The sequence below is a fragment of the Tenrec ecaudatus genome, chromosome 13 (genome assembly GCF_050624435.1).
Source record: "Tenrec ecaudatus isolate mTenEca1 chromosome 13, mTenEca1.hap1, whole genome shotgun sequence".
NCBI classification, from domain to species: Eukaryota; Metazoa; Chordata; class Mammalia; order Afrosoricida; family Tenrecidae; genus Tenrec; species Tenrec ecaudatus.
In genome coordinates this window covers 136,552,424-136,580,046 of record NC_134542.1, presented here as the reverse complement: position 1 = coordinate 136,580,046, position 27,623 = coordinate 136,552,424, and the positions used below count along the sequence as shown (strand labels likewise).

The following is a 27,623-nucleotide window of genomic DNA, read 5'->3' as shown; positions in this document are numbered from 1 at the left end:
TTGGAGGCCGTGTGGACATAAGGTCCACCACCCTGTTGCTGTAGCCAAACTCATCATCATACCAGGAAATGAGCTGGACAAAGTGGTCGTGGAGGGCAGTGCCGGTCCCAGCATCGAAGGTGGAAGAGTGAGGGTCACTGTTGAAGTCACAGGACACAATCTGGCTCTCAGTCCACCTACTTCACCACCTTCTTGATGGCATCATACTTAGCAGCTTTCTTCCAGTGGCAGGCGAGATCCGCAACCGACACATTGCTGGTGGGACTCGGGAGGCCATGCCAGTGAGCTTCCTATTGAGCTCCGGATAACCTTGGCAGTGCCAGTAGATGCAGGGACGATGTTCTGGGCAGCCCCAAGATCATCAATCCACTGTTTCCCAGAGAGGCTGCCCAGAGTTCTGGGTAGTAGTCATGGCATGGACTGTGGTCATGGGTCCCCCCACGATGCCAAAGTTGTCATGGGTGACCTTGGCTAGGGGAGCCAAGCAGTTGGTGGTGCAGGATGCATTGCTGGCAATCTTGAGGGAGTTGTCATATTTCTCATGGCTTATGCCATCACAAACATGGGGGAATCTGCAGAAGAGACAGAACTTGGAAGGCTATGCCAGTGATTTTCCCATCCGTCCCACCCTTCAGGTGAGCCCCATCCAGCCTTCTCTATGGTTGTGAACACACCAGTGGACTCTCCAACATACCTGGTACCAGCCTCATCCCTCTTGATGTTGGTGGGATCTTGCTCCTGGAAGATGGAGATGGACTTCCCATTGATGATAGCTTCCCATTCTCGGCCTTGACGGTGCTATTGAACTTGTCATGGGGGGAATCATACTGGAACATGTCTACCAGGTAGTTTAGGTCAACAAAGGGGTCACTGATAGCAACAATGTCCACTTTTCCAGAGTTGAAAGCAGCCCTGGTGACTAGGCGCGCAATTTGACCAAATCCGCTAACTCTAACTTTCACCATCATGTCTCCGGGAGGTGGCTGCTCTGGGATGTGGCTGCCTATCTCACAAGGAAGAACAGAGAGCCAGTACTCTACTTCTTGCTCATCGGTTGCTCATTAGTGCTTTGGATTAATTCATGCCCAGAGGAATGGTTGGGATCCTGGTAGAGTAGTGGCTTTCACAGTGGACTGCTAATTGCAAGCTCTATAGGTCGAACCCACCTGCTGCTCCATGGGAGAAAGATCAAGTTTTCTACTTCCATAAAAAGTTACAGTCTTGGAAACCCACATGGGCAGTTCTTCCTGTCCTATAAGGTCACTGAGTTAAGTCAGGATTGACTTTTTGGCAATGAGTTTGGGCCGGGGGGGGGGGTGGTGGAAATGATTGTCCAAAGATCATTTTTAACCAATGTGTGAAACACCTGATAATGTCAATTAACCTGGAGGATGTTATGCTGAGGGAAAATGGTAGATCACAAAAGAACAAGCATTCTATGAGACTATTATTTTAAATAACCAAGACAAGACTTGCATACTGAAAAGTACGTTCTTTGATGGGTACCAAGAGTATGAGGGAGAAAGCAGACATCTGCTAGGAGGTCGTCCAGGGCTAACTTACTGGGATGCAGTAAGAGGCAGGTGGCAAAAAACAGTGGAGACTGGGGAAGACATTGGGAGGTTTGCAAATGTTCCAGGCAATAGAGGTGAATACTGCTATATACAAAGTCCTGTAACAGAGGCGACCTGTGAGCAGGTGCTCAGTCAGATCTGCCAGTTGGACAAGTGTGGAAGGGAGAGTGGGAGAATACCACCCAGAGGATGCCTGGGTTTGGTGGAGGAGCTTTGTCTATGAGGGGTCCTGGTGGTGTAGAGGGTTATGCATCGGGCTGCTAATTACAAGGTTAACTGTTTGAACCCACCAGCTTCTCCAAGAGGAGATGTCCAGGCTCAGAGACCCTGCAGTTCTGCTCTGCTTATAAGATTGCTTGCCATGAGTCAGAGTTGGCTCGCTAGCAGTGAGTTTGGTTTATTTTCTTAATCTGTATATGTATACTTACTTTTTCTGTAAATATATCCCTGAATGTGATAGAACATATAAGGGGCAAAATTATGAAAAAGTTCTTAGACTGAACTACACATCTTGAAGGATCAGAACCTAATCCACAGGGGCACCAAGGTCAATTAGCATAATGCAGTTCACAAAGACAATGTCCTACATTCCACTTTGGTGATTAGGGACTAGGGTCTTAAAGGCTTCTGAGCAGCCATCAAAGATGCAATAATTAATCTCTCCCCATCTGGACGGTAAAAGAATGATGAAAAATTGAGAGACACGTGGAAACAATTATTCCAGTGGACTAATAAACCACACAAGCAGCAGTCTTCTGTATGCTGAACAAATAATACAGGAAACTGAACTCTATTAAGCATAACATGATACCAGCTTAAAAGGAAGACTTATTAACAACTTGCAGTATGCGGTTACACAATATTGCCTAACAAAATTAAAGAGGACTTGAAGTAGGTATAGATTGTACCGAAATGAAAAAAAAAAATTCTCACCACTCGATGAAGAGTCAACATCACAATAAATGAAGAAAATATTGAACTTGTCAACGGTAACTTTATTTGAATCCATAATCAACACTCATTCAAGCAGCAATCAAGAAATTAACCCAGGAATTTCATCAATCAAATCAGCTGGAAAAGAGACCCCTAAGAGTCTTACAAAACAAAGATGTTGCTGTGAGCCCTCAGGTGAGCTTGAGCCAGGCCATGGTCTTTTCAGGGGCCACATATGCATATAAAAGAGAGACAACAAATAAGGAAGACCCCAGAATTGAGAATTTGAATTATGGTTTGGGTGTAAAATATTGAATACATCATGGATTGCCAGAAGAAAGAACATTGGTTTGGAAGAAGTTCACTGAGAAGGTTCCTTAAAGGCAAGGTTGGCTAGACTTGGTCTCATATGCTTTGAGCAGGTTATCATGCTCAAAGAATAGAGCCGTTCCTGCACAAGGTTTATATGCTGGGTAGTTCGTTGGCCAACCAAAAAGAACATGTGAGATGGATTAACTCGGTGGCTTCAACAATGGATTCGAACATGGCAACACTTGTGAGTGTAGCATAGGACTGGAAGCATTTTGCTTTGTTGTACATCAGCCATGCGCCATCGGATCCAAGTCAACAGCACCTAACAACAATAGCAATGACAACCTGGATGCTGCAGTACGCAGTAAGAGGGGGTTTGGTTTGCTGAACTCCATTAGAGCATGCTTCTGTTATACCTACAGGGGACCTTGCCTCTCTGTGACATCCTACAAGAGCCCCCACCTCCCCATTTCCAACATCCTACAAGAACCCCCACCTCCCCATTTCCAACATCCCACAAGAGCCCCCACCTCCCCATTTCCAACATCCTACAAGAGCCCCCACCTCACCATTTCCAACATCCCACAAGAGCCCCCACCTCCCCATTTCCAACATCCTACAAGAGCCCCCACCTCACCATTTCCAACTGAATCACAACTTTGTCTGAATCACACTCTGCCAAGCTTAATGAAAACGCCCTGTTATTGCATGAGGTCACAGTGTAGGGAGCCAAGCAGGTCTTTAAGCATAGTTTATCCCATGGTGAAGCCAGGCTCTTTTTTTATTTCATCATTCTGAACATGCATTGTATTTTTGAACTTAAAAATCAACTATGTAGAACACCTTCATTTAGAAAAATTAATACAAAATGGAATCTGCAGAGGAAAATCTGTTGAGAAACTATAATCTGTAAACGAGAAGACTGGGAACATGTTATTTAACGGCTTGCATTTCTCACACAACCCAATATCCCTGGTAATTCACAACTCACTACCTTGAAAATTTGTATTCACTGAGATTGTGCTGGAAGTAAACTTTCCCTCTACAACTGTTTATAAAGCTTACGTTGCTACGTGAAGGAATCATGTGAATAAGTTCGGAAGACACATAGGCAACCCAGTTACGAGGAGAAATTGTCTTATACATGAGCAGTTCACAGTTTTGTCTGAATGCAAATGAAAAATCACCGAGCAATCCCATCTGCCCCTGCAGAACTTGACCCAGCAAGGACTTTATTTGCATAAGGGTGCTGGTTTCAAGCGATCCCAGCACTCAGCATGCGTGACCTCTTCTCCTCCAGAGGTGCTGGGCACGAGGGGCATTGTGATGCTGTCACATGGGCCCTCCTGGCACAGGCCTAGTAAGAGTCAGGGGAAGGGGCTAGGGGACCAGCTCAAGTGCCATTCAACTGGCTGTCCTTTGTCCTGGTCACTGATCCTTGTTCTTAATACTTCCAAGTATTAAAAAATCAGGCTTAAAATATTCAACAATTCCAAATGATTTTATCCCTCTGGCCATCTGAATTAATGCAGCTGAGCTGACTGTGGAGAATAGATAGAGAGAAGAAAGCCACCTCTTTTCTGTGGCTGCTGGGGTCAGCACAAAAGGAAGCCGATGCACACTGCAAAACGAATGATTCCCATTCCATTTAGTCGAAGGGACAATTTTCTGAGGAGGAGAGCTTTTAGTGCATCCACTCCTTCGTTCATTAAATATCAGGGATAGCCAGCAGTGTCTTCAGCACTGGTGGTTGAAAATGACTGGGACCCCCTGCAAGGCATCCTCTCCATCTACTGCATCCAGCTACCATACCATAAAGAATCAAGGCCAGAATAGGGCCGCACTTGGGGAGCCATGGGAAGATGAATACAATCCATGTCCGTGGCGGGAGGCTCGATGTTTGGTGCTGTTGAGTCAGATCCACTGCCTAGCAACCCCGTGTCCACCCAAATGAAACGCTGCCCGGTCCTGTGCCTTCCTCGTGATTGTTGTAGCCACTTTATCTGCCTCTTCAAGTGTCCTTCCTCCTCCTTTTGGCCGACCCTCTCCTTTACAAAGCATGATGCCCCTTTCCCGGGACTCCTACCAACATGTCCACGTCAGTGAAGTGAAGTCTTGCCATCCTTGCTTCTAAGGAGCATTTGGATCGCACTTCTTCCAAGACAGTTTTGTTCATTCTTCCAGCAGTATAGGAGGCTTTCCATCTGTCTTAGAATGGTGTAAAACTTACATGTGGATGCATACAAAGAGGTTTATACAAACATATAAATATCACGCAGTTGTAGGGCACGTTCCAGCTCTGTGGGTCCGATGCTCAGGGTGGAGATTTCTCCTGACACACACATATCTGCAGTGACTGATGAGCCCAAGATTGGCAGGTCAGACAACAGGCTTCTGGATGCAGAGGTGAATGAATCTAAGGTCATCAGGTTAGCTGGCAACTTGCTGATGACTCCCAGAATCAGCAGGCAACTGGCTCAAGTCTAAAGAACCAGAGGTCAGATGATGAGCCCCATGCAGGGTCCAGAATGCAGCAAAAAGCATGCAGTCTTTAACACAGTGCCAATTTACATTGGAAGCAGTCCACACCCTCAATATCATGGGGTCTCTAGGTTTAACTGCCAAACCACTGAGAGTCCTGGCCCAAAGCTGACACAAAGCCTTCACTCTCACACTGTCGAGTGGCACTTATTTTGAAAATTGCCTCCTTTTCCTCAGTAACAAGTATAGGTACTGGCTCCAGGCATGGCGCTGTATTTATCACAGATTGTGTTATTAGTGTCCAAAGCCTCAAAGTTCACCTGCGATGCAGATTCTGTTGGCTGCTACTGAGTTGGCTTTTATGGTAACCCATGCTCAACAGGTCATGGTGTGACCAGAGGATTTTCAATAGCTGGTTTTCAAAGCCGATCAACAGGTCTTTCCAGGCTGGAAACTCCTCTGGGAGCTGTCTGGCTTGACAGTATCATACAAGCTACTGCTGACAGGCATATGGTAGCTTTGTTTAAGGGGACTTGACCAGCAATTGTACCTTGATCTCCCACATGGAGGCCAAGAACCCTACCACCAAACCATCACAGCCTCCAATGTGAAGAGATGATCTAATTTTCAGGAGAAACTGAGGTCAACCGCCAAGGCAGTTGGGTGCAAGGAATAGCAAGACGAAGACTCACATTTTATATCTCTTACCCAAAGTAAACAGTTAAAATATGCCCCGTGGAAAATCCCCCCCTCCCCCCAATTTCTTCTCTGCCAGCATGTGAAGCAGACCATCCACTCAAGGGCTACACAGCCAGGTTGCTCACCTGCCTCGTAGGCATAGTAACTGTACCTTTCTCCAAACACTGATGGCGGACGATAATCCCAACCCAAGAAATCTTGGCATTCTTCTTCCCTAGCACTCCCCTCCCCCAAGGGACCTTACAGGAATGCTCATGTTGGTTGTTAAGAGACCAAAAGTGCATCACATCTGTGTGTGCCAGAATGTCTTAAGGCCCCTGCCACTGCGTTCATCTTAAGTAAGAGTTCCCACCATTTGGCTGCTGTGTGGCCAAAGTGGGGTCCAGAGGGTGCTCGGCCAGTTCTCAGGTGGCCAATGGTGTCCCGGGGAGACATCGGTGTTCACCACTGTGACAAGAGTTTAAAAGGACGGGGAAGTATTGCTGTAAGTCATCTTATGAAACATCTGGGGGGTGGGTGTGAGAAAGGAGAGACCTTACCTCGGAATCGAGAGAGATGGTGCCTGGGACAATGGGAATAAACGAGTGGGCCTGCCCGACTCAGAGAGATCATTGGTGGTCTTGGAAGAATGGTAGCTAGTCCATACAGAGACCCACCACTAGAACTCTGTACCACTGCCCCACTGCCTTCTTGTCATCTGAGTTAACTGTCAACTCATTAAGATGCAATGCAGGCTCGCCCCATTGAACTTTGTTCCAACCATTTACGTACATCATGAATCTTTGTCATTCCCAGAGAGGTGTGTATGTGTGTTGGTTGGGGAGGGGGTCGGGGGGTGCTGGCGGGTAGGGGAGACACAGGCTTCCAAAGCACAAGATCTGCTGTTTTTTTTTCAGGTTAAAATATCCTTATGAACTGCACGAAACTTAGCAGAGCCTTAATTTTTTTTAAGTAAAAATTTCCCTAGCTTTTATTTTTTTTAATTAATAAATCTTTTTATTGGGGCTCATAAAGCTCTTATCACAATCCATACATACATCAATTGGGCAAAGCACCCTTATACATTCATTGCACTCGTCATTCTCATAATTCACCTTCCACTTGGGTTCCTGGAATCAGCTGGGTTTCCCTCCCCCCCCCCCCGTCCCTTGACAGTTCATAAATAATCATTATATCTTATCTTACACTCCCCGGCATCTCCCCTCACCCACCTCCCCATTGCCCATAGAGGAGGTTACACATAGATCTCCCAGAGAGGAGGTTACACATAGATCTCCGAGATCGGTTCTCCCTTTCTACAGCCCCTTCCCTCCCAGTGTCGCCACTCCCACCGCGGGTGTTGAGAGGTTCGTCTGCCCTAGATTCCCTGTGTTTCCAGATCCCCACTGCACTGCTGTACATCCTCTGGTATAACCAGGTCCACAAGGGTCATGAGGAGGAAGGGTTCAGGAACTAGAGGAAGGTATTGAGTTTCATTGTTGCTCCACTGAACCCTGAGTGACTCATCTCCTCCCCACTGGAGCAGAGCCTTAATTTTTAAAGAAGTTCCACAAAGGTGGTATTGGCATTTTCAATATACACTCGTTTCCCAAACCGTATGCATTCGCAAGGGCTTTGCTTGAGGGTGAAGCTTGGTGGATGGTGTGTGAGCCCCTGACTGTCCACACCTCCTTTCAGAGTCCTTACAAGCAAGTCCTTGACCTTCCCTATGGACTTGGTATCGGTAATTTTTTAGGAAGAAAAAGTGGCCCTCGTAGCAAGTGGTTTCTGAGCTTAATTTCAGTGCACACAAATCTCCAGTGGAGAAGTCACACCTGCGGAAAGGGCTATTTTGTGGAGGCCAGCGTGGCCATAGTGCGTGTGGAAGGGAAGGAACATGACTTCAGGGATAAAGCCGGGAAGTGCCGGCGCCCTCCAAAGGGCACCGGCGGTACTTCAGCTGCTCTCCCCATTCATCCTGCCCCAGACCTCTCTGCTCTTTCCTGCAACTATCCCCGAACCTCAGGCTACAGGCCATGCCGCCACACACAGCCTTGGGTGTCTGCGCCTAACGCGGACTGATCACTGAGAGAAGCTAAGGAACTCCCTTTGCCTTATGCCTCCGTTTCGAAGGACTGGATTCAGTGTTTGTTGAGGCTTGAACGCCGGAGGGGGCGGGGAGAGCATCTTTTCAGAGCATGCCAGAGCAGCCTGGCCTTTGGGAATGGTGACCATCACCAAGCCCGGGGAGGCCACATAAGTTCCAAGACAGCACAAGTGTGGAAGTCTAAGAAGCCAGTCCAAGCAAACAGATGGAAAAGCTACTAAGCAACTGCGGTCAGCATCAAGTGCATAGAATTGGCAGGGACTTGGACTGTGGACCCCCAACCACAGAATTTTTTATAGTAGGAACCCAACTAGAACTCAGGGCTCAGCACCAACCCCAGGAGGGGAACCAGAGCGCTGTCAAGCCAGGAGCCTACTCACATAACTGCCTCCGTGGTGAACCCGGAGCAGATCTCACTTCTGAAATTTAGCTTAGCTTTTTTTTGGTGGTGGGGGGTGGGGTGGGTATAAGTTGGTGCTAAGGGCATGGTCTTTGATGCTGAACAATCCTGGATCCAAATGTAGGTTCTTTATTTACAGCATTTGACGTGAGCAAGTTAATTAGTCTCTTTGAGCATGCCATGGGTACATTTGTAACATACCAGTAGCAGACCTGTCCACACAGGGTTGTTGTGATGGTAGAAAGTGATGACATAGAAGGAGCGGTGAACTCCTGGCAGCTGTACTAAGCGCATCTCATGCGGGTCTGAGTGGAACTGTGTTCCCAGGGGTCTACGGCAGTCGGCATCTCTGCAGTCGACCTCCATGTCCTCCTCCCAGAGTAGCCCTGGGTACTCTGAAGAAGCCACCCTTTCAAGTCACAGCCAAGAAAAATAGTCTTTGGGTGGCTCTTCTAGAGAAACAAAACCACTCATATTTGTGTAAGAAATAACTTTATATCCAGAAAGAATTAGGTATCAAGACAGCCAGCAGTCAGGCCCAGCCTCACTCTCAGACTCACACAGTTGCTGCTCACTGACGCAGGAGGCTGGGCGATCACAGCCCAGTGGGTGCAGAGGGGCATGGGTCCAAGGTCGGCAGGAACATGGCAGGGTGCCACAGCTCCCAGGAGTCAGCAGGAGGTCACATGGGCTGCCATCCTCACGGCTTGACGCCCAATCCAGGCAAGCAGGAAGGTGAAGAGGCACAAGAGGGAGAGTCTCAGTTCTGAGTCTCTCTTATAAAAAGGCCACACCCCTAAAAAACCACCCCCAGGCTGATTGACATGTTGGATTCTACCTCTCCTCTCCCTCCATCAAGTTGCCTTAAAATCTGCCCATCACACTACAATACTCCTGTTGCTGTCAAATCCATTCCAGCCTATGGCAATCCCACATGTGACTGAGTAGAATTTCCCCATGAGCTTTACTCTTTAACGGAAACAGATCACCAGGCCTTTGTTCAAACTGCCAACTTTTTAGTTAGTAGCCACGGCAAACTGTCTGTGACATTCAGGGACACTGAGTCGCTAGGAAGCAGTCAAATTTTGATGACCCGCCTTCACTAGAGGGGGGGAAATCCCCCGAATGTATTGCCATGTTGAGAACTCTGGTTCAGGAGTATGTAGAACATAGGATGCTGATAGTAAAAGATCGTGACTGACAGGCCTAGGCACGCAGGGTCTCTTACAACTCAACTGTTGCGTTTCGTGATCCTCAATTCTCATCTCCCAAGACTGGGCGGTTCTGATTAGAAGCACTTGTTCCTGTGTGGGACTGAATATTTTAGCCAATTCAGAGTTACCCACGTATGCGCATCGCATGTGAACATGCCAGAGTCAGAGACAGTTGTGTATCCAGGCTGAAGTGAAGAACGAACAGTGCATCTGGGTACCAGTCTTCCTCTTTTCACAAGGTTGCCTGAGCCCCTCCATGCAGAAAGATGGTCGTCTCTCAAAACCGGATAGAGGAGATGGTGAATAATCTCTAAGACTCATTGAGAGAGAAGCTGACAGAGGCAGGTCCTGAAATGAGTGGGGGCTGAGACATTGCCCCTTGTGGTCCTGGGGAGAGAAAGCACCAGTCAGCCTGCAGACCATGACCCACCCCAGAGATCTGACAGCATCTGAGATGTTTAACGGGCACCAGGCTGGAGAAAGGGGATTTGCCTCTTCCCACTCAATATTCTTTTAGAGACTGAAGCCTCGATTCAAATGGAAGTTTTCTCTTCCTACTTCTTGAAAAGCCCAGTTCCAAACCAGTGAGGACCTAGGAACACTGGGCTTGTCCGTTCCCACTCCCTTGTTCTCATAATACTATTTGAAATGTTTCAGAATCCTACTCCTTGATGACAGCAAGCTGGTTTTCAGAGGACTGGTGGAGAAATGGGCAGATTCGGGAATTTGGATCCTAATTTCTCAGGCTCAGATGAGATCGTGCTTGAACAGTGTTTAATTATGAACTGGTTACGTGTGAGATATCTCACACCTGCTAAGTACACTAGGGTCTGTTGACAAAAACACACTTCCTATGTGTCCCCGCTCACTTGTTCAGCTCTTTCACAGTAAGCTGGGCATCATTTGAAGTTCTGTGGTTTTAAAGATGCACATGTTTTCATCTTCAGAGCAACCGTATAAGGGATCTGAGACCCCAAGTTCCTTAAGGGTTTTTTGCAGGTTTACACACGGTTAGTGACTGATACAGACCACACTTGAACCACTAGTTTATAAAGGAACAAAGAAATACCAGCTGTTGAGCCTCTGGACACAAAGGTGGCACGGCATTCCACTGTGCTGAACACAGCGCTGATTTGTGCTTGTTACACAGCCTGGGATGCACATGGTGTCCATAGAAACTGTACCAAGGCGGTTTCAGCCAACAGCACGTGAATAGAACGTGAACAGCATGTGAACAGGGGACAGCAAGGTCTTAAATGCTGTCATGTTGATGAGGCTAAAGTCACTCACCATCTAGGCAGTTACATACCGACTGATTTCTTCTGCTACTGTATCTTTCTCTGTAGATAAGATTGGTTCAGAAGATATGTGACATCATTAGCATATGCTTCCCCCCCACACACACACACACATACACATGCTGTGAAACCAATGTAACTTGTCATGGGAAACAATGGGACCCCAAGAGCGACACCTGAGTTGTGTTGTCGTTGCATTAAGGGAGTGTGAGAGACAGGCATGGTCTGCGGTTTCCTCGGGAAGACCCTGAGAGGCAGTGGGGTCAGAGAAAGCCCATTGACAGGGGATGTTTCTGTGGGTGTGGCCCTTGGGAAGGCCCTGGGGAGCATGTGCGTTTCTTGTCCCTGCAGGTAAATTTTGAGAGGCCATAGGTGTGGTGAAGCTACTGAGGAATAATCATAATTCCTGCAAGACGTCTACCATTAGCGTTAGGATCTCCCTTCTTCACTGTGCTATTTGTGTGTGTTACTCTTCTTATTTCAGTCAACAAGCTTTACCGCACCGAGGGAAAGAAAACGACAAGCACTGTCATTGAGGGGCAATCCGAGCACTAGCAACCCAAGGGTGGACTAGAACCGCTGCCCGGTGCTCCGCGGCTGTATGCTCGTCTTTCTCCTGAGAAGCCCCTGGAGAGGTGTGAACTGCTGACCTGTGGATAGCAGCCCAATGCCTTACTGCAGTTGAATGGGGTGCCAGCCCCCACCACTAATCACGGGTTCAGTAAGCACAACTGTAGGGTTGAGATGTATAAATATTATATTAAAGTCGTCGAGAGCATGAGAGATAGAAGAGAGATTTAAATAATGGAATTAGGCACATTTCATGGTAGCATGCTCACCTCCTGGATGGCCATGATCTCATCAGCCAGGTCCATGCACAGCGTGGGCTGAGGTGAGGAGGGCCAGGAACCCCAGCAGGATACTTGAAGACCCTGTTTATTGTGAACCCAGGGTTATATCTACTTCGGGGGGCACGATTGCAGGGAACCACACGTCACAGGAAGGGGCAGTACCATAGGCATACACATAGGAAGGGGATGTACAATGGGCACAGGCGTAACAGGAAGGGGATGAGCTAGGGTGTGCACATAGAAATGGGAAGGACTAGAGGTATACATGTGACAAGATGGGAGGACCTAAGATTCATGATGGCAGCCTAACCTTGCCCCCTCCCCTTGGGTGGGCTTGACCTCTCTGGGGTCTACTACAAGGAAACAGACAACTACTATCCTTATCAGGAGGGAGTGGGCCCTACTTGTTGTGGGATAAACAGTGGTGGCTGCTTGCTCTGGATGGCTGGTCTTCTGATGACTCCAAGTGTATTCGCAAGCAGCTTAGTTTGGCATATATTTGGGGGAGACACTTGGGAGAAATCCTTCTGTTTCCCACACCTTGCCTACTGCCAGGGCTCCCTACAGATTGAAGTAGGGGCACAGAACTGAATGGTGACTTGTAATGAACGTTCCCTTTCTATGAGAGAACCATCCAGGGTGTATGTAGCTGTGGCTGACTGTTGGTGCCCGTGGTGGACTAGTCTTCTTTCCTTATAGGGAATATGTTCATGCTCCAGTGAATGTCTGACTTCACTGGGCATCAACGATGCCTTTACTACTACTTCCAAATAGTTCATTTTCATTTTTGTTGTTTTTCAGGAACTCTTCCTTCAAAGCGTGCCCTTGATCCAGATGCCCATGTTCCCTGTGGGTCCGCATTCTCTCACGCTCTCCCCTCTGTTCCCTCTGTCTCAGAATCGAACTGCCAGATGCGAACTCTAGACAGTGGGATTGGAACCTTCCCGCTGCCCGACTCAGGGACACGCTCAACAGGACGGTACATGTGCAAACCAGACACCCTGGAGGACACTGAGCCCGCCCTGTCGCTCCAGCCAGCCCTCTCCACAGCTTCTCCCACCGGAGCCCGGACCCTTGACCGAGAAGTGCCTTCCTCCGCAGACTGCCACGGTCCTGCGGATAACGCCATTGTTCCTTCTGCATCAGACCCCATCATGACCACCAAAGGGGTCCGGCCTCTTCAAAGTCGCCTCCCCAAACCAGCCTCTTCAGGTACAAGACCAATTACCTTTCAAATTGGATCGCTCCCTCACCTACAATCATGCCCTCCCTGACAAAAGCGGAGAATGCTCAGCTCACCAGGAGGTGAGCAAGACAGCTCTGCCTGGTGGAAATACTGATGCTGGAAAATCCCTGCCTGCCCTCGGCCAGAAAGCCAACCGTATGAAAGGGTGTAGTAAACATCATCTACAGTAGGCGTCCTCAAACGACGGCCCGCGGGCAACATGCGGCCCACCGAGGACATTTATCCAGCCCACTGAGTGTTTTTGCCCCATTTGTTTTTTTACTTCAAAATAAGATATGTGCAGTGTGCATAGGAATTTGTTCATAATTTTAAAAACTATAGTCCGGCCCTCCAATGGGTCTGAGGGACAGTAAACTGGCCCCTGTTTAAAAAGTTTAAGGACCCCTGATCTACAGGATTACCCAGCAGCATAGACACACAGATGAAGGACATGCGTGTTTAAGCACCAATGTACAAATACATCAATGGGTGAAGGGAAAAACACACGGTGGAATTTTATCTTTTAACACAGGACTACCAAGATAGACCTACTTAGGCCCACAAGATAAATTTTGCTAAATATCTTTTGCACTTTGCACAAGGAATATGCCTTGGGGCATATTCCTGTCCTGTTCAAATACACATATCAGTTGGAGTGTAAAAGACTGGGTGTGCTCTATGGGCCACCGACTGTGCATTGACCTCCCTAGAACGAGCAGGCCTCCCCACAGAGAAGGACCGTTCTTTGTCGGAGTCAGTGGAAGCAAGCATTCATGATTAAAGGTAGGGACTGAGTAAGGACCAAGGGCTTGTCCCTGTACCCTAACGATCGGAAATATGTATTGCAGCCCAGGATGACACGACACTATATAACTTGTAACTTGTTTGGCTTCTGCTGCATTCACAACCCACGTAGCTTATGAAATAGAACTCTGAATTACAGGGTCTCATTGGTGATTTGATGACTGGGAAGGAGGCATGAGAAGAGATGACAGGATTGGCTTCTGAGAAATTCCCAAAGAAGGCTTTTAGTTAAACATCTTTGAATAAAAGGCATCTGGCTGCTCCCGCGGCTGAGTTATTCCATCATTCCATAATACCCATGGCCACGAATGTCTCATTGCCAACCTCGGTCCAAGGCTAAGTCATAAAAGGCTGGAACACATACTATTTTTGAAATAAGTGTATTGTTAATTAATGGCATGGCTTCCAGAGGCTCAGAGGCGCAATCTTAGTTACAGATTATGTGCCGCATGCCTCGACAGTCATGTGTGTGACCTCCAAGCGGCGGCGGGCTGCCGAGCAGAGGCCATGATTAAAAACTGCCATTGTAACAAATTGAGTAGAAATGGCAAGCCTTGAATGGCTTCATAAGCGGGCCTAGGGAGGCGGTTGTCCTGATCTCACCGCTAATATGCACTGCATCCGTTTTGTGAGGTTCGAGTCTGCGTTCAATTGTCATGGATAGACGTGAAAAAGCAGGCGATCGCAGAGAAGTGAGGTCAGCCCACTGAAGGCCTTCTTGTGCCGCCCTCCCAGAAGCTCCCTGCCCACCGGTGATGTCACTATGTCACTGTGGCCCAGAGGCAGGGACCCACTGGCTTCCAAAGATGTGGACATCAGTGACTCCTTTTAAGATTGGGCGATGGGGAAGAGACAGGGTCTGAGTGTCAAGCCCGGTGGTGTAGTGATTCTGTCTCGGGAACTCCCAGGGGGTTGCTATGAGTCAGCACCGACTCGATGGCAGTGAGTGAGTGAGGACCTCAAAGTGGGTTTAGCGCCCCGTTGAGCGGGCACATCCCCCTTAAAGCCTGCATAGTCACGGGTACTTTTTGCCTTTTACCCCCGTATCAAAAATGGAAACCTTCGGGTTGCTGAAAATGCCTTCCCACGGCCCTCCCTAAGCTTGTAGAGAGGTGTTGGTCTGTGACTTCACATCCATTCCCTTGTGCAGGAAAACTCCCTTCCCACAAGCAGAGCGAAGCTGAGCCAAAGCCTCAAACGTGCCCTTCCTTTGAATCTGCTGAAGCCGCAGTGGCAACTGAGCCAGCCTGGGCGGGCCAAGATGCTGCTGCTGCTGCTGCTGCGACCCAGGTGAGGAACATGCCCAGGGGAGGAGGCCAAACAACCGTGGGGCCAGCTCACAGCGGTTCTCAACCTGTGGGTCTCGACCCCTTTGGGGATCGAATGACCCTTTCGCGGGGGTCGCCCGATTCATAACAGCAGCAAAATGACAGTGATGAGGTAGCAATGAAAATCATTTTATGGTTGGGGGGTCACCCCAATGGGAGGAACTGTGTGGAAAGGGTCTCGGCATGAGGAAGGTTGAGAACCGCTGTGCTAGTGAAAGGCAAACTCCTTAAACCCGTTTGTGAGAGATGTAATTTTAAATAAAATTTGCTGGTGGCTTAGAAGTGAAAGCAAAACCTCCGAGCTTGTTCTCTGGTTATTAAGTAACACTGTGAGTTCTTGGGAGCCGTGGTCATTCAAAGGGGCTGCCAGGAAGTGGGCTGTGCCCAGATTACAGACGCTTCCCCTGATGGGACCCTAAGGAATAGCATTCTCTCCACTGTCACAGGGCACTGTTTCAAATGCTTTTTCCCCCTCGATATCATTTCCTCCTTTAGGTTACCCTATGCCAGGCCCCCGTGAGACTGATAAAGCCTACATAATTTTCCCGTGTAGGGATGAGTAAGCTGAGGCCTGGAGCGGTCAGGTGACTTGTTTGGCTTAGTGACACCTCCTTTCTTTCCTCCCCATCATTTTCGCAGTGGAAGTTTCCTCCACCTTCACACAGTCACACGTGTAGTGGGACCTGGGGAGGAGCCCATGGTCTGTGGCCATTCAGTGACCTTAACCCCAGGCCTGTGCTTCCTTGGGATTTCCTCTCGGCCCCTTTCATTGAGCTCCTGCAGTTTGTTACTGGGACCACGGTCAGCCCGTTCATTCTTCCTCTGCTTATCCCGTGGCTGGCCCCCGCAGGGTCTTGGTGGCACCTGGCTGTGAGTGGGGTGTGGGGGAACATGGGCCTCAGTCACCATCCAATCCATCACCTCGCCCTGGACATCTGCTGTCTTCAGCAAGCCCACTGGGCATCAGGAGCCTCTGCCTATTTTTAGTAGAGTTTCTGCCCAATTCTGAAGAGGAAAACATATGGCTAGCCCACACTTGAGCTTCCCCCACACCTGAGCTTCCCCCATACCTGAGCTTCCCCCACACCTGGTGTAGCCGAGCCTGCCCTCAGACATTAGCATCTTTGAATGGACATGGGATGCTGGCCAAGTACTCTGGGCCCACGCCTCATCTTCCAGAGGCAGACACCACATCCCAGAGAGAAGGGAGACTACCCTGGGGTGGGGGGGCAAGGGGTGGGCACGGAAAGGTAACCATGGGCCCTTTAGACTTCACATGACCCACACTAGAATGCAGGCAGCTCACGGGTCTGAGAAGCAAAAAAGGGTCTCACTGCCTTACGTTGGACACAGAGACTTTAGGCCTCCTCCACAGCAGTTCCTGAGCCTAAGCAAGCATCAGAGTCACCTGAAAGATCTGGTAACAGCCAGCTTGTCCTCCCTGCCCTCAGGTTTTGTGAGGTCTACATGTGTCCCGCTGCTGAGTCTACAGAACACGCTTTGAGGAAACGTAGACTTCTCCAACGGACACAGAACTACATTAAACTCGAAAACACAAAATCCCAACAGAGCCCCAAATTTGGAGCGGGGAACGTGCTGCAGAAACCAAAGGCAGTTGCAGTGGAGAAGAGGCAAACGCCATTCCAAGGAGGGGGGCGGGGGAGTGAGGCTTTCTCCACATGGCCAGCCTGGAGCCCTGTCCCTTCACTGTGTCTTAATGGGCACCTGTCACAGAACACACTCACCAACATACACATGCCCCTGGAGCCCCCTTCCTCATTGCCATGCATCAGCCTTGCCCACTTGGAAAGCCTGATCCAGTTGATAAGGTCTGCCGTTAGCCATGACACTTATACCCCTTCGTTACGGACTGCAAGGTAGGGGACGTTTGCAGCGAGAGTTAGCTGGATACGTCATTATAGAGCCAAACAGCACCTGGTTAAGTGAGTGCGGAATGAAAAAGAGCACCGCTTTATTCCAGAAAGGGAATGGAATCCTCTTGGATCACTAGACACGGGCTTACCTGGTGCCCCCGTCAGGAGACCTTGGCTTTCTTCTGGGGCATTATTCGTGCTAGTCAATGCCCGAGACCTGGGACTGCCGCATTGAACGCTGTATCCCCAGAACCTGGCACGATGGCCCTCCCAGAATAAGTGCTCCATAAATATCTGTTCAGTGCATGGATACCTAAGGCAAGGACCCAGTGAATGCATAACTACCTGGAAGTTTAACCCCAGCCAAGAGAGTGTTTTGTTTTGTCTTTTATTGTAAATTAGGTGGGGGTTACAAATGAGGTCATTTTTGTATTCAGCAACTTAAACAACTTATCAAACCTTTTTTTTCACTTGCCCTACATCCCTCTTTTTGCTCATTTAACCAATGGAGTTTTTAAAATCCTCAATGACATGATTCTGTCCAGACCTTAAAACCCATCCCATGTGGACGTCCGTCCGTGGAGCTGTTGGAATGCAGGGTGGAAAATAGACTGTCCGACTGGACAGCCTGCAAACATGAAAGAGGGTCCCAGACACCCCCAATTCTGCACGCAGGGGCTGCGCCCTCAATCCAGCCATCTACCGTGTGCGCAGAAGGAAGCCCTGCTGGGAGAGTATGGGCCGCCTTCAACCCACCTCAGCTTGCCCTTGTCCTCACTCCTGTGTCACCCTCCAGGGGCAGGCTCTGTGTGCGTGTGAGCCAGAGGGGAGCTCAAGCCCTTGACCAGGAGCTGCCCGTGAATCAGAGGAGTGTATGGCACCAGCACTCTCTCACGTCCCCCACAGCGGCTGCCTGTGGGGGCTGGAAGAAAGTTATCAATTAGCTGGATGTCTTTTCCTTTGCACCTGAGGTGGATTTTTTTAGCGACTGGTATTTGAAAGCCCCTGGCGAGGTCAGTTACGTAAATAGGCCATTAGTCTTGGAACAGCAGGCTCAGAGTAGGCACTCTGAGTAAAATTTTACACTCTGTGTAAAATTAGACCCTAAAGAATGCCCGGGTACGAGACGCTTCATGCCCCGCAGGATGCTCTGCCCAGCTCAAAGCGCATGAATTAGCTAACGGTCTCATGTTGCTCACTTAGGACAAGGTGCCCCGAAAGTGTGTGTACTCTGCCAGCCGCGGCAGTGGCAGTGACAGCGACCCCGACTTTGGGAAGAATGGCTTTGGAGCTGGAAGGGGCAAGTTGGTAAAAACAACGCAGAGCGCCACCCAAGGTAACCACATGCGGGGAGCGCGCTGGCGGGGCAGGGGGTGGGGGGGGTGCAGGGCGCTGACCATGCCCCTCTGTGCTCTGCCCGTCCTCCTCCGTTTTCAGTCTCAGCTCACCCGCTATTTTCAGGGCTGATTTTCTGGTGTCAACTGAAGACTGTCTGATGCACTTTAATTTGTTTGGGGGTATAATCTTCATGGTTTCGCAGTGCAGTCTGTTCGGGTTTTCTTTCCAAATCCAGCAGGTGCCGAAAGTCTTCGATGGACGTTTCTTAGTAAGGAAGGGCTGACCACAGCCGTGACGTTGTCCATAATCACACGCTTTGGTCAGTGAGTTCTGGACCGGGTTTTCAAGGCTCTGGGCTGCCAGCACGCTGTGCACTCTGGGTGGGCCTGTTAGTCCCACTTGGAGCTAGTTAGGACAGGGGGCTCAGAGCGCCCTCTCTGTCTTCTTCTTTGAATCAGAATTGGCAGCAATAACCCATCATCCAGAGACATTAAAAATGTGTCCCTTCAGATAATGGTGTTCCCTTCCCAGGACGAAAGGAGAGAGGGACCCAGAATACTAAGTGGGGTCTGGGTCTGCTTGTCTTCTGCTCTGGTCTGGCTTGTCCGGAATGTTACCACGATAGGATGCATCAGACTTGTTTTTCTCAGAGCAATCCGTTGTTCCTAATACTGATTTCTAAACGATAGGCGCTACCACGATTTCCTTTTCAAAACAAGAGCAAATGTTACTCTGGTGTGCTTCTTAATTTTCACAGATTCTCGCTATTCGCAGCATCAGAGGGGGGTGGGGATGAAGGCTGGTGTGTCGGAGCAGCTCATTAGTCTGGAGCAATCTCTGTGAGCTGTGCATCTTAGAGGAGCAGGGCAAAGGGCTGAGTCATCCATCCAGAGCCTTACCCAGGAGAAACGAGGTGGATTCCTTTGGCATTTGAGTTAGGTTCTTGTCCTCAGTGACTCTCTCTGGTTCTTCACCACCCTTCTGGTTGTGGCAGGTGATGGGGGAGAGACGACATCACCTTGGGACATGCCAGTGAAGCCCCCCTTGGAATAAGCCAGGCTCCCCAACAACCTCTTCCCCAGAACTCCTGGGGAGTCCACGGATAACCTCAGCTCGCTGACCTTCAGCTTCTGCCCCTAAGTACACTTCAAGGGCCTCTTCCAGGTTTAGGATGCTGTTCACTCATTTATTGGACAAATGTTTGTCGAAAGCCTCCTCTGAGCCAGCTGTTCCAGCTACCTGGGGTACAACAAATGAGTGAGGTTTCTGCGAGGCAATAGACAATAGATATTAAAAACAAAACCAAGAAGGAAATATATGCGTTTTCTTCAAAGGAGATAGAAGTGCTGTGGAAAACGACAAAGTAGATCGGGTCAGGAAGAGCGGTACCGTGCTGAGTGGAGTTTAAATATAAATACAGTGGCTGGAACAAGGCTGAGTAGGTTGGTGTTGAAGCAGAGATTCGCAGGGAGCGAGTGGGTGAGCCAGGAAGCTATGTGGGCGACAGCACTCCAGGAGGAGGGAAATAGGAAGCCTGTGAGCCATGGGTACGCCAGGCCAGGGGCCCGAGGGAGCAAGTGGAAGACGGAGGGACTGAGGCCAGGGACTTGCAAGATGCCAAAGCTTGTAGAGTCCTTTGTGCCATTGTGGGCACTTTGCTTTGATTCTGGGGGACATCAGGAGCCTTTGGGCAACTTTGAACAGAGGAGGGACTTAATCTGACCTGTCTAAAAGGATCACCCTGGCTGCAGCATTGTAAAGACTGACAAAGCAAGATTAGCTGGGAGGTGGCTGCACCTCTCAGTGCCAGCCATGAGCTCGCTAACAAGACCTTCTGTGCTGAAAGAAAGAAATGGTCTCCCCTTGCCTGGGTCGATAGACGGTCAGGTAAACAACCCCTCCTCCTGTGACTAGGAAGGACTTGAAATGTAGCTAACACAGCTGAGGAATTGAATTTTTCCCATTAATTTTGGCCGCGGTTTTTTTTTTTCCAAACTTGCTCACTGGAGCCACTCCTTTTGTTTTCTGTTCTTGTTACTGTGATTTGGATGGAAGTTTCCAGAACAGATCCGTTTTCCAATTAGCAAGCGAAACGTGTTACATCTCATCTCATGTCATTCACTGCACTCCGCAGAGGGCCGCATCACTTCTCTTCCTTCCCGCCTGCATTTCCCGTTATTCTGCTGCCTCCTTTCCCAGCCCTTCTGGACTTTGTCCTTGGGCCAACGCTGGCCCTTCCCCTCATCTGGTGGAGCATTCTCAGGGGTGTCTAAAGGTCCCGAGAAGAGTTGCTCCCCTCACTGACCTCTTGTTTGGCTGAGAATTGATCCCAGGCCACGAGTTCATTTCCAGACCTAGAGGATGGAGGAGGTCCTTTCTGTTTGGAATGTTTTGAGTTTTACTTCACTTCAGTTCACTTTAATTGAAGTTTGAATGGCCAGCTGTAAGCAGGCAGTTGGCTATCCCACTGGACAACCCAGAAAATAAGATCCAGCCTGGTTCTGGATCCGGTTGAAAACATACCGGAATTCCTGGACAGATTGATAAATGAATGGAAATTGGCAGGGTCACCTGTGACTCCAAAGACTTGGGGCCCAGGAAAAGATAGACCCGACTAGCCTTCAGAAGCCTGGGGTTGAGGTTTGAGGGTGCTGACCAGGAGTTTGGACTTGATTTGGAGATGCCCCTCCAACAAGTACGTGAAGATGGTGGGTGGGCAATTGGCTGTGAGTCTGGAGCTCAGCAGAGCAGAGGGGTCTGGAGATAGGAGCTTGAATATCAGTAGCTTATCAAAAGCCCACTATTGTCAAGTCCATTTGGACACGGAGCAATGCTATCCAGGGTTTCTGAGTCTGCAAGTCTTTACAGCAGCGGTTCTCAACCTTCCTCATGCCGCGACCCTTCCATACAGTTCCTCCTGTTGTGGTAACCCCAACCATAAAATCATTTTCATTGCTACTTCATAACTATAATTTTGCTACTGTTTTGAATTGGGCAGCCCCAGTGAAATGGTCGTTCAACCCCCAAAGTGGTCACAACCCACAGATTGAGAACCACTGCTTGACAGGACCAGACAGCCTCATCTTTCTTCTGAGAAGCAATAGGTGGATTTGAACCTCTGGCCTTGTGGTTAGCAGTCCAACGTTTAACCAACAGCACCTTCAGGGCTCATGATAGCACATCGATGACACTTAGGCTCTCAGGCTTAATATGAGATCGGAACCGGAAAGAAAGCATGTAGCCAAGCCAAGGGCTGCTTCTCCACGGTCAGACTCGGGGAGGAGAGGCAGAGCCAACAAAGGAGCCAGAGCAGCAGAAAACCTGGGGGCAGGAAGAGATGGGGTCGGGGTGGGGGTTGGGGGAGCAGTCTTAAAAGCCAGGTAAAGAAAAGACACTAAGGAGGAATTCCATGATCTGTATGTTGCTTATTTCTAAAAGGAGATGCAAGCTGCTCATTCAGTCCTGTCCGTCGCTCGACCAGAGAGGTCATTTGAAAATAGCACAGGAGAATGTGGACACATTTTCTGACCTCAGGCCGAAGCGAGCTGTGTCCCACCACCCAGCATGGCATTCCAGCTGTGGATCCAAGGGAGCAGTCCCCTCTATCTAGCTGCATGCAGAGTGAAGTGCCTGCCTGCCCGTGCGCGCTTTCTCTGAGTCCCTTGCTCATCCCATACCCTCCAACCAGAACAAATCCCTCTTTGGAAACAGTGTTTCATTCTATTGCTTTTGCTTTGGGGAAAACGGCACTGCTTAGGGGAAGGCTCTGAGGTCTAAGCAGTGTGTGCTTGAAGGAGCATGCCTAGAAGGCCTCCTTCCCTCTCCCTGGGCAGTGGCCGTATCTGCTGCTATAAAAAGGTGGGCTTGTGGCTTGTGTCCTTCCACCCTAGACTGAGCCAGTCACGGGTCAGCCCGAGCTGAGGCCGGCGTTGCCAGGATGAGCCCTGTGCTGGTAGTTAGCTGCAGTCAGCCCAGTCAGGAAGAGTCCCGTGCGAGGTCATTAGCGTCTGGGATGGTGAGAGTGGAAGCCAAGTTCACCGCCACGGGTTCAAGTCTGATTCATAGCCACCCAGCAGGACGGAGTGGAACTGCCTCTGTGGGTTTCTGAGTGTGGGAATCTTAAGGGGGACTTGAAAGCCGGCCCCCCGCCCTGCCCCAGGGCTTCAGGGGCTGACTTTCCAAAGTGGAAGGCCAGGCCTTTGGGCCTACGCAGTTCCAAGTGGACCGAAACCTTCAACCTTTCAGTTCGCAGGCAAGCGCTTGAACTGTCTGCACCACCCAGGGACCCCAGTGATGGCAAAATGATATGAAAAGACCATGGAAACGTTTCGAAACAAAAACTGAACAATACAGGGCGTCTGCTCCTTGGGTGTCCAACGGTGGCCTTCCTCCCCTTGAGCCCCAATTTAGCTTTGCTTTCATCCCCTGTGCCTGGAAAGTGGGACCGGCCTCCACCCCACCCCACTTCACCCCTTTGATCTCCACTTCATGTAACGAGGTTTGAAAGCAGGCCCCAACCTGCAGAGTGGAATTTTCCAGAAGTTCTGGAAGCCTCACTCAAAGTTCTCCAAGCTAGTTGCCCTATCCTCCGGACCCTTGACACTTCTCTCAAGCAAGGATGATGTTTCACAGTGGCCATAGGTCCTAGAAGGACATCCTAGAAGGTCATTACCTGGCCCCAGTCCCCTCCACCCACCCCCCAGGCACTGCCCACTCTCACTCCCTCTGACATCCTGAGGAGCCTGGAAACCCAAGCCCAGGACTTGTCCCGCCTGCTTGCTGCTTTGCAGAAGCAAGTGTAGTGGAAGAAACCTCCCTTTCACAGCCCTGATGACTGGCTCATACAACTCTAGAGTAAACACAAGTATTTTCTTTCAAGGTTGGTTTCTCCAGCTTGACTTTGAAAAACGGACAAGAAATCCTGGCTGTTAGCTGGCGTGCACAGTGGGCGCAGGATTTAGGAGCTGGGGAGGCAGCCCAGCAGGTGAGGGAGCAGACCAGAAGTCAATTCCTGGCATTGTTTCCACAGCGATGCCCACTCTAATTTGCCAATCTCAGCATAACAAGCACTGCGGCCCCTTCCCTGCAGGGGAGCCTGGGAGGTGTGAGCAGGGAGAAGGTGGGAGGGCCATGGGGAGAGAGGGCGTGGCGCAAGGGAGAGTGTCAGCTAGGAGAAGGCCGATGCAGGGGGACTTGGGATGGAATTGCACCAAGGGGCCCTGATTCACTGGGTGAGAGGAACGTGGGAGCCCCGTCCCTGACAGCCCGTGGGTCCTGGTTCATTAGCACAGTCTAACGAAGACATCTCACCCAAGCTGCTGGTTCACCTTGCTCCCCGACCGCCAGCTCAGGAGCCCTGGCCAGCAACCCTAAACTGGAACCGGCTCTTGCTTCTTTGGAAGTGGGTCCTGCCCTCGGGTTCTCTGCCCGAAGTGATGGCCTTGCCGTGATCCTAGAAACAAACTACGAAGCCAACGGTCTCCTTGATTCTTCCTTCTCAAGGCCTCCTCTACTGTAAACGGGATAGTGTCCAGCCCTGCCTGCCCCCACTGTTGGCTTTTTCTTTAATGAACCCGGTTCTGCTGGCTTCCCCTCCCAGACACGTCTCAAAGCTGCCCTTTCTCCTGCTCCTCTCCCTCTGCAGGGTCTAGGCCCTGGTCTCAGCTGCACTGCCTCCCTGGGCCAGTCAGCCAGTGGCCAGCCTCCCCCCCCTGTCTTTGCCTCATCCCCCTGGCACCAAACATGCCCCTCCTAACGTGCCAGGTCTTCTCATACTCCTCCATGGGTGCTCCATCACTCAGCAGTTCCCCATCACGACGAATTCTCGTCTCCTCCTTTGGGCTTCAGAGGCTCTCCTTGGGACTGTCTCCTGCCAGCCTCATCTTTTGACACCTTCTACCTCACCCTTGGCTCCCGCCCTATCCTGCCTGACTGAGGCCTCTCACCTTTGCCTGTAAGTAAGGGTCTGTCTCCCGGCAATGGCTTCCAGGTTGAAGGTCTCCCGCTTGAACCTCTTGTCTAAGCCCTGCTTCATCTTCTCAGATGCGGTTCATTAGTCGCTCCCAAACCCCAGGTTCTCTTCCTTGGAATTTGTGATTGCAGTCAGCTGTCGCTTGATAGTTTATACTTGTTGCATTGATTCCTTGAAGGCTGAGAATGCCTCTTCTATGTGGCCTGCACTCAGCACAGGACGCGGCACACAGCCATACGTGTGTAACACAACACGTGTATATATAACATAACGTATATAGTTATAACATAAGAAATGAACATTTAATTAATCCACAAAGCAGTACAAATGGTTCCGTGCAACTCACTTCCGCGAGAAAGCAAATGCACTGGCAGTCCTTCAAGTCTTGAGGGCCACCAGGTAGTTCTCTGTAGAGCAATTCAGGCTATCCGGGCACAGGCAGCAAACAGCAAGGCAGGTCACCAACAGTCAGCCGGATGACAGGGTCCCACAGTCCCCAGCTCAAGAGATGAAAATTCCAATGGCGTGGTGAAGCAAGTCTTAAAGGAACCTCAAATTACAGCGACACACTCCATGGGTTAGATGTCCTACAGGTAGCGAAGCTTGCAAATTGAGGCAGAAAACCAGCTGAGGCAGCCGCACTCTGGTCTGATAATCAAAGAGCTAGAGACAAGAAAAGGGAGGCTCGCCGAGCCGTTTCTCTTTCTGCCCCTTAATTAATCCCACATGTTCATTGGTTGTGTTGGCACAATAAACCTACCTATCACAATCCGCCCCTTGCCAACTTGGCACCTGTACACAATTCTTTAACCATACATAATTTCCAGATATTAATGAATCACACTGATATTGAACATGAAACATCTATCATACATATAAATGAAAGCACACAGAGTTCAATTGTATCTGATACATCATATATGAATGAACAAAGGAAAGACACTCAGTAAGCACATAGAAAGAAAACAAACTGCCAATCACAAACCTCACTTTTGCTATTAATCACGTGGTTGTAACTGATAGGTAGAACTACCTTCTTCTACTACTCACTCTGTATTACCTTTGCCCTCGACAAGCACCTGAGCCAAAGGTGCAGAATTTTAGCTTGCTTTACACTGATGATTCTTTACAGGGGCAGATGGCAGCATGCCAGAATTAGCTTTTGTGATTTTTTTTTCAATGTCCCATATTTTCTGTGCCATACCCTGACTGGGGAACTCCGATCCTCCTGGAGAGCCTCTCTTCCTGATGAGCGTATCATCCCCTCACATTCCAAGAAGAAGAGAGAGAAATAACGGTTGAGAACCCTGGCTGTTTTTATGTTTGTTCTTTGGGAATCTCCGGGTCAAACTGGTTTGTAGATAAGCAGGGCTGAGAAAGACTAAATGCACGCGCGAGAGAAAAAACAGTTTATTTCTTACTTTACTGTATGTTGTACATTGTTTTTCTGTGATTATTTATTCAACTCCCACTCTGTGTCCACATCAGCCGCAGACACGTTGGGTGGGTTAATGATGTAGCCCTGCTCCCTTAGTGCTTACAATTTAGACTTGAAGCCTTGGAACAGATCATGCGACAGGGGGGACAGAGAGGACCCCAAATCTTTGTGTTCTTTGGCTTTAAAGCCGTACCACGGGTTCCTCAGAGGGGAGTGTCTGAATTTCCTTTGCTCTTTCGTTTTTATCAAACTCACTTCTCCAAACAAAAACTGCACTGCAGTCTAAGAATCACCATGCTATGGGGTTCGCTTGCAGGAGGCTCCCCTCCCGTGGAGAGGCCCCGCCATCAGAGGTAGGGGAGCAGGTCGTCGAGGACCAGTGTCAGCCATAGTGATGCTCATCCCATCAAGCCCCCGCTGCCTCACCCAGAAGCACTTTCTCTTTATCCAAAGCTGATTGTATTGAACAAATAGAGAGCCAGGGCAATTGAATCCTCACCCCTTCCCCACCCCCCAAAAAATGGTTTTGCAGTAATTAGAAAAACTCAAAGCAATGATGACTGTGGGGCAATATTGAAAGGGACAACTTCTCCAGCTTGTGGTTAATGCCTCGGCTTGACTATGTAGAGATCCACAGCTAATTACGCAGAGATGATGAATTTTAAGAACACCGCCACCCTGACTTGTCAAGGCCAGGGACTTTGGCTATTAATAGAGCAATCAGATTTTGCTATATTATAGAAAATTCACACCAAGTTGCATCTGTGTTAGCACATTCTTCTGGCACATTACTTAAAGATGACAAATCTCTGTAATGTGCGAAATCAGCATTGGGCTAAATGCGATCCAAGCTCATTATAATCACTCCTACCCCCCACCCCCTGAAATCTGTTTGCAATTGTCACTATAGGTAAGAGGTACCTTTAGTCCCCCCCCCGCAGGGGGGCGATCTCTTGTTTGCAGTGGGCACTATCAGCAAGCATTGCCTTTAGTCCCCCCTCAGAGGTGGTCTCTTGTTTGCAATGGACACTCTAGGTGAGAGTTGCCTTTAGTCCTCTGGGGACTTCGTTCTTGGCGGGTGAGTGGAAAGATGGGCTGCACTTTTGACAAGCTCGAGCTGAATGGACATGTGTCATAAAATGCAAGGGATTCGTCTCCGCAAGTTAGACTTTTCAGGAGAACAAATGGGAAGTACTGACCATGACCAGGAAGCTGCTCCGAAGCCCCTGCCAGAACTGGGGTCTCAAAGCTCTGTCTGTCGCCACTTATCCATTGTCACCAACTCTACAGCCTCGGAGTTGTGCTGTGCTGAGGTTTGGGGACTTCAGCGAGAGATGCATCGCGCACAGCTCCAGAGCCAAACAGAAAAGCCACTGCCGCTCGACAAACCGCGTGCCCAAGAGCTGACCATCAGAGAGAACCCACTGTGTCTGAGACAGGCTGAAAAAGGGAGACGGGGATGTGATCTGCATTTAATGACCAGCAGCGCGCGTTGCCAGACCGTTCGGGAAGCAGATGTCCTGATGGACAGAATGAGTTTTCCCTCCTGTCGAAGGAGCAGCGTGCCGTGGCGAGGCCGTCGCTCAATTAAATTGAACTGCGGGATGCAGAGGAGATGAGGTCTGGTCTGCGGACCCTAATGAGACATTTTTGGAGGAGAGAGATGCCCCCTGGAGACGGACTACCCCTCCATTACCCCGGGACCACCCCCTGGAGTGCACACATGTTACATCTAGAAAGATGAGACAGAGCTCCCGCCGGGAACCTTGTAAATCAGACAAATCTTAGCTGGTGTGG

At 49.6% G+C, this 27,623-nt stretch overlaps 1 protein-coding gene across 1 annotated transcript in view; it reads left to right on the top strand.

Annotated features, from left to right (window-relative positions):
- NCKAP5 (NCK associated protein 5) overlaps positions 1-19,470 on the top strand; it is a 965,306-nt gene extending 945,836 nt beyond the window's left edge. The window contains exons 13-16 of the mRNA XM_075529168.1: positions 12,746-13,060; positions 15,028-15,167; positions 18,283-18,415; positions 19,412-19,470. Of these exons, the coding sequence (XP_075385283.1) occupies positions 12,746-13,060; positions 15,028-15,167; positions 18,283-18,415; positions 19,412-19,470 (647 nt within the window). The remainder of the gene's footprint in view (positions 1-12,745; positions 13,061-15,027; positions 15,168-18,282; positions 18,416-19,411) is intronic.
- The last annotated feature ends 8,153 nt before the right edge of the window (positions 19,471-27,623 follow it).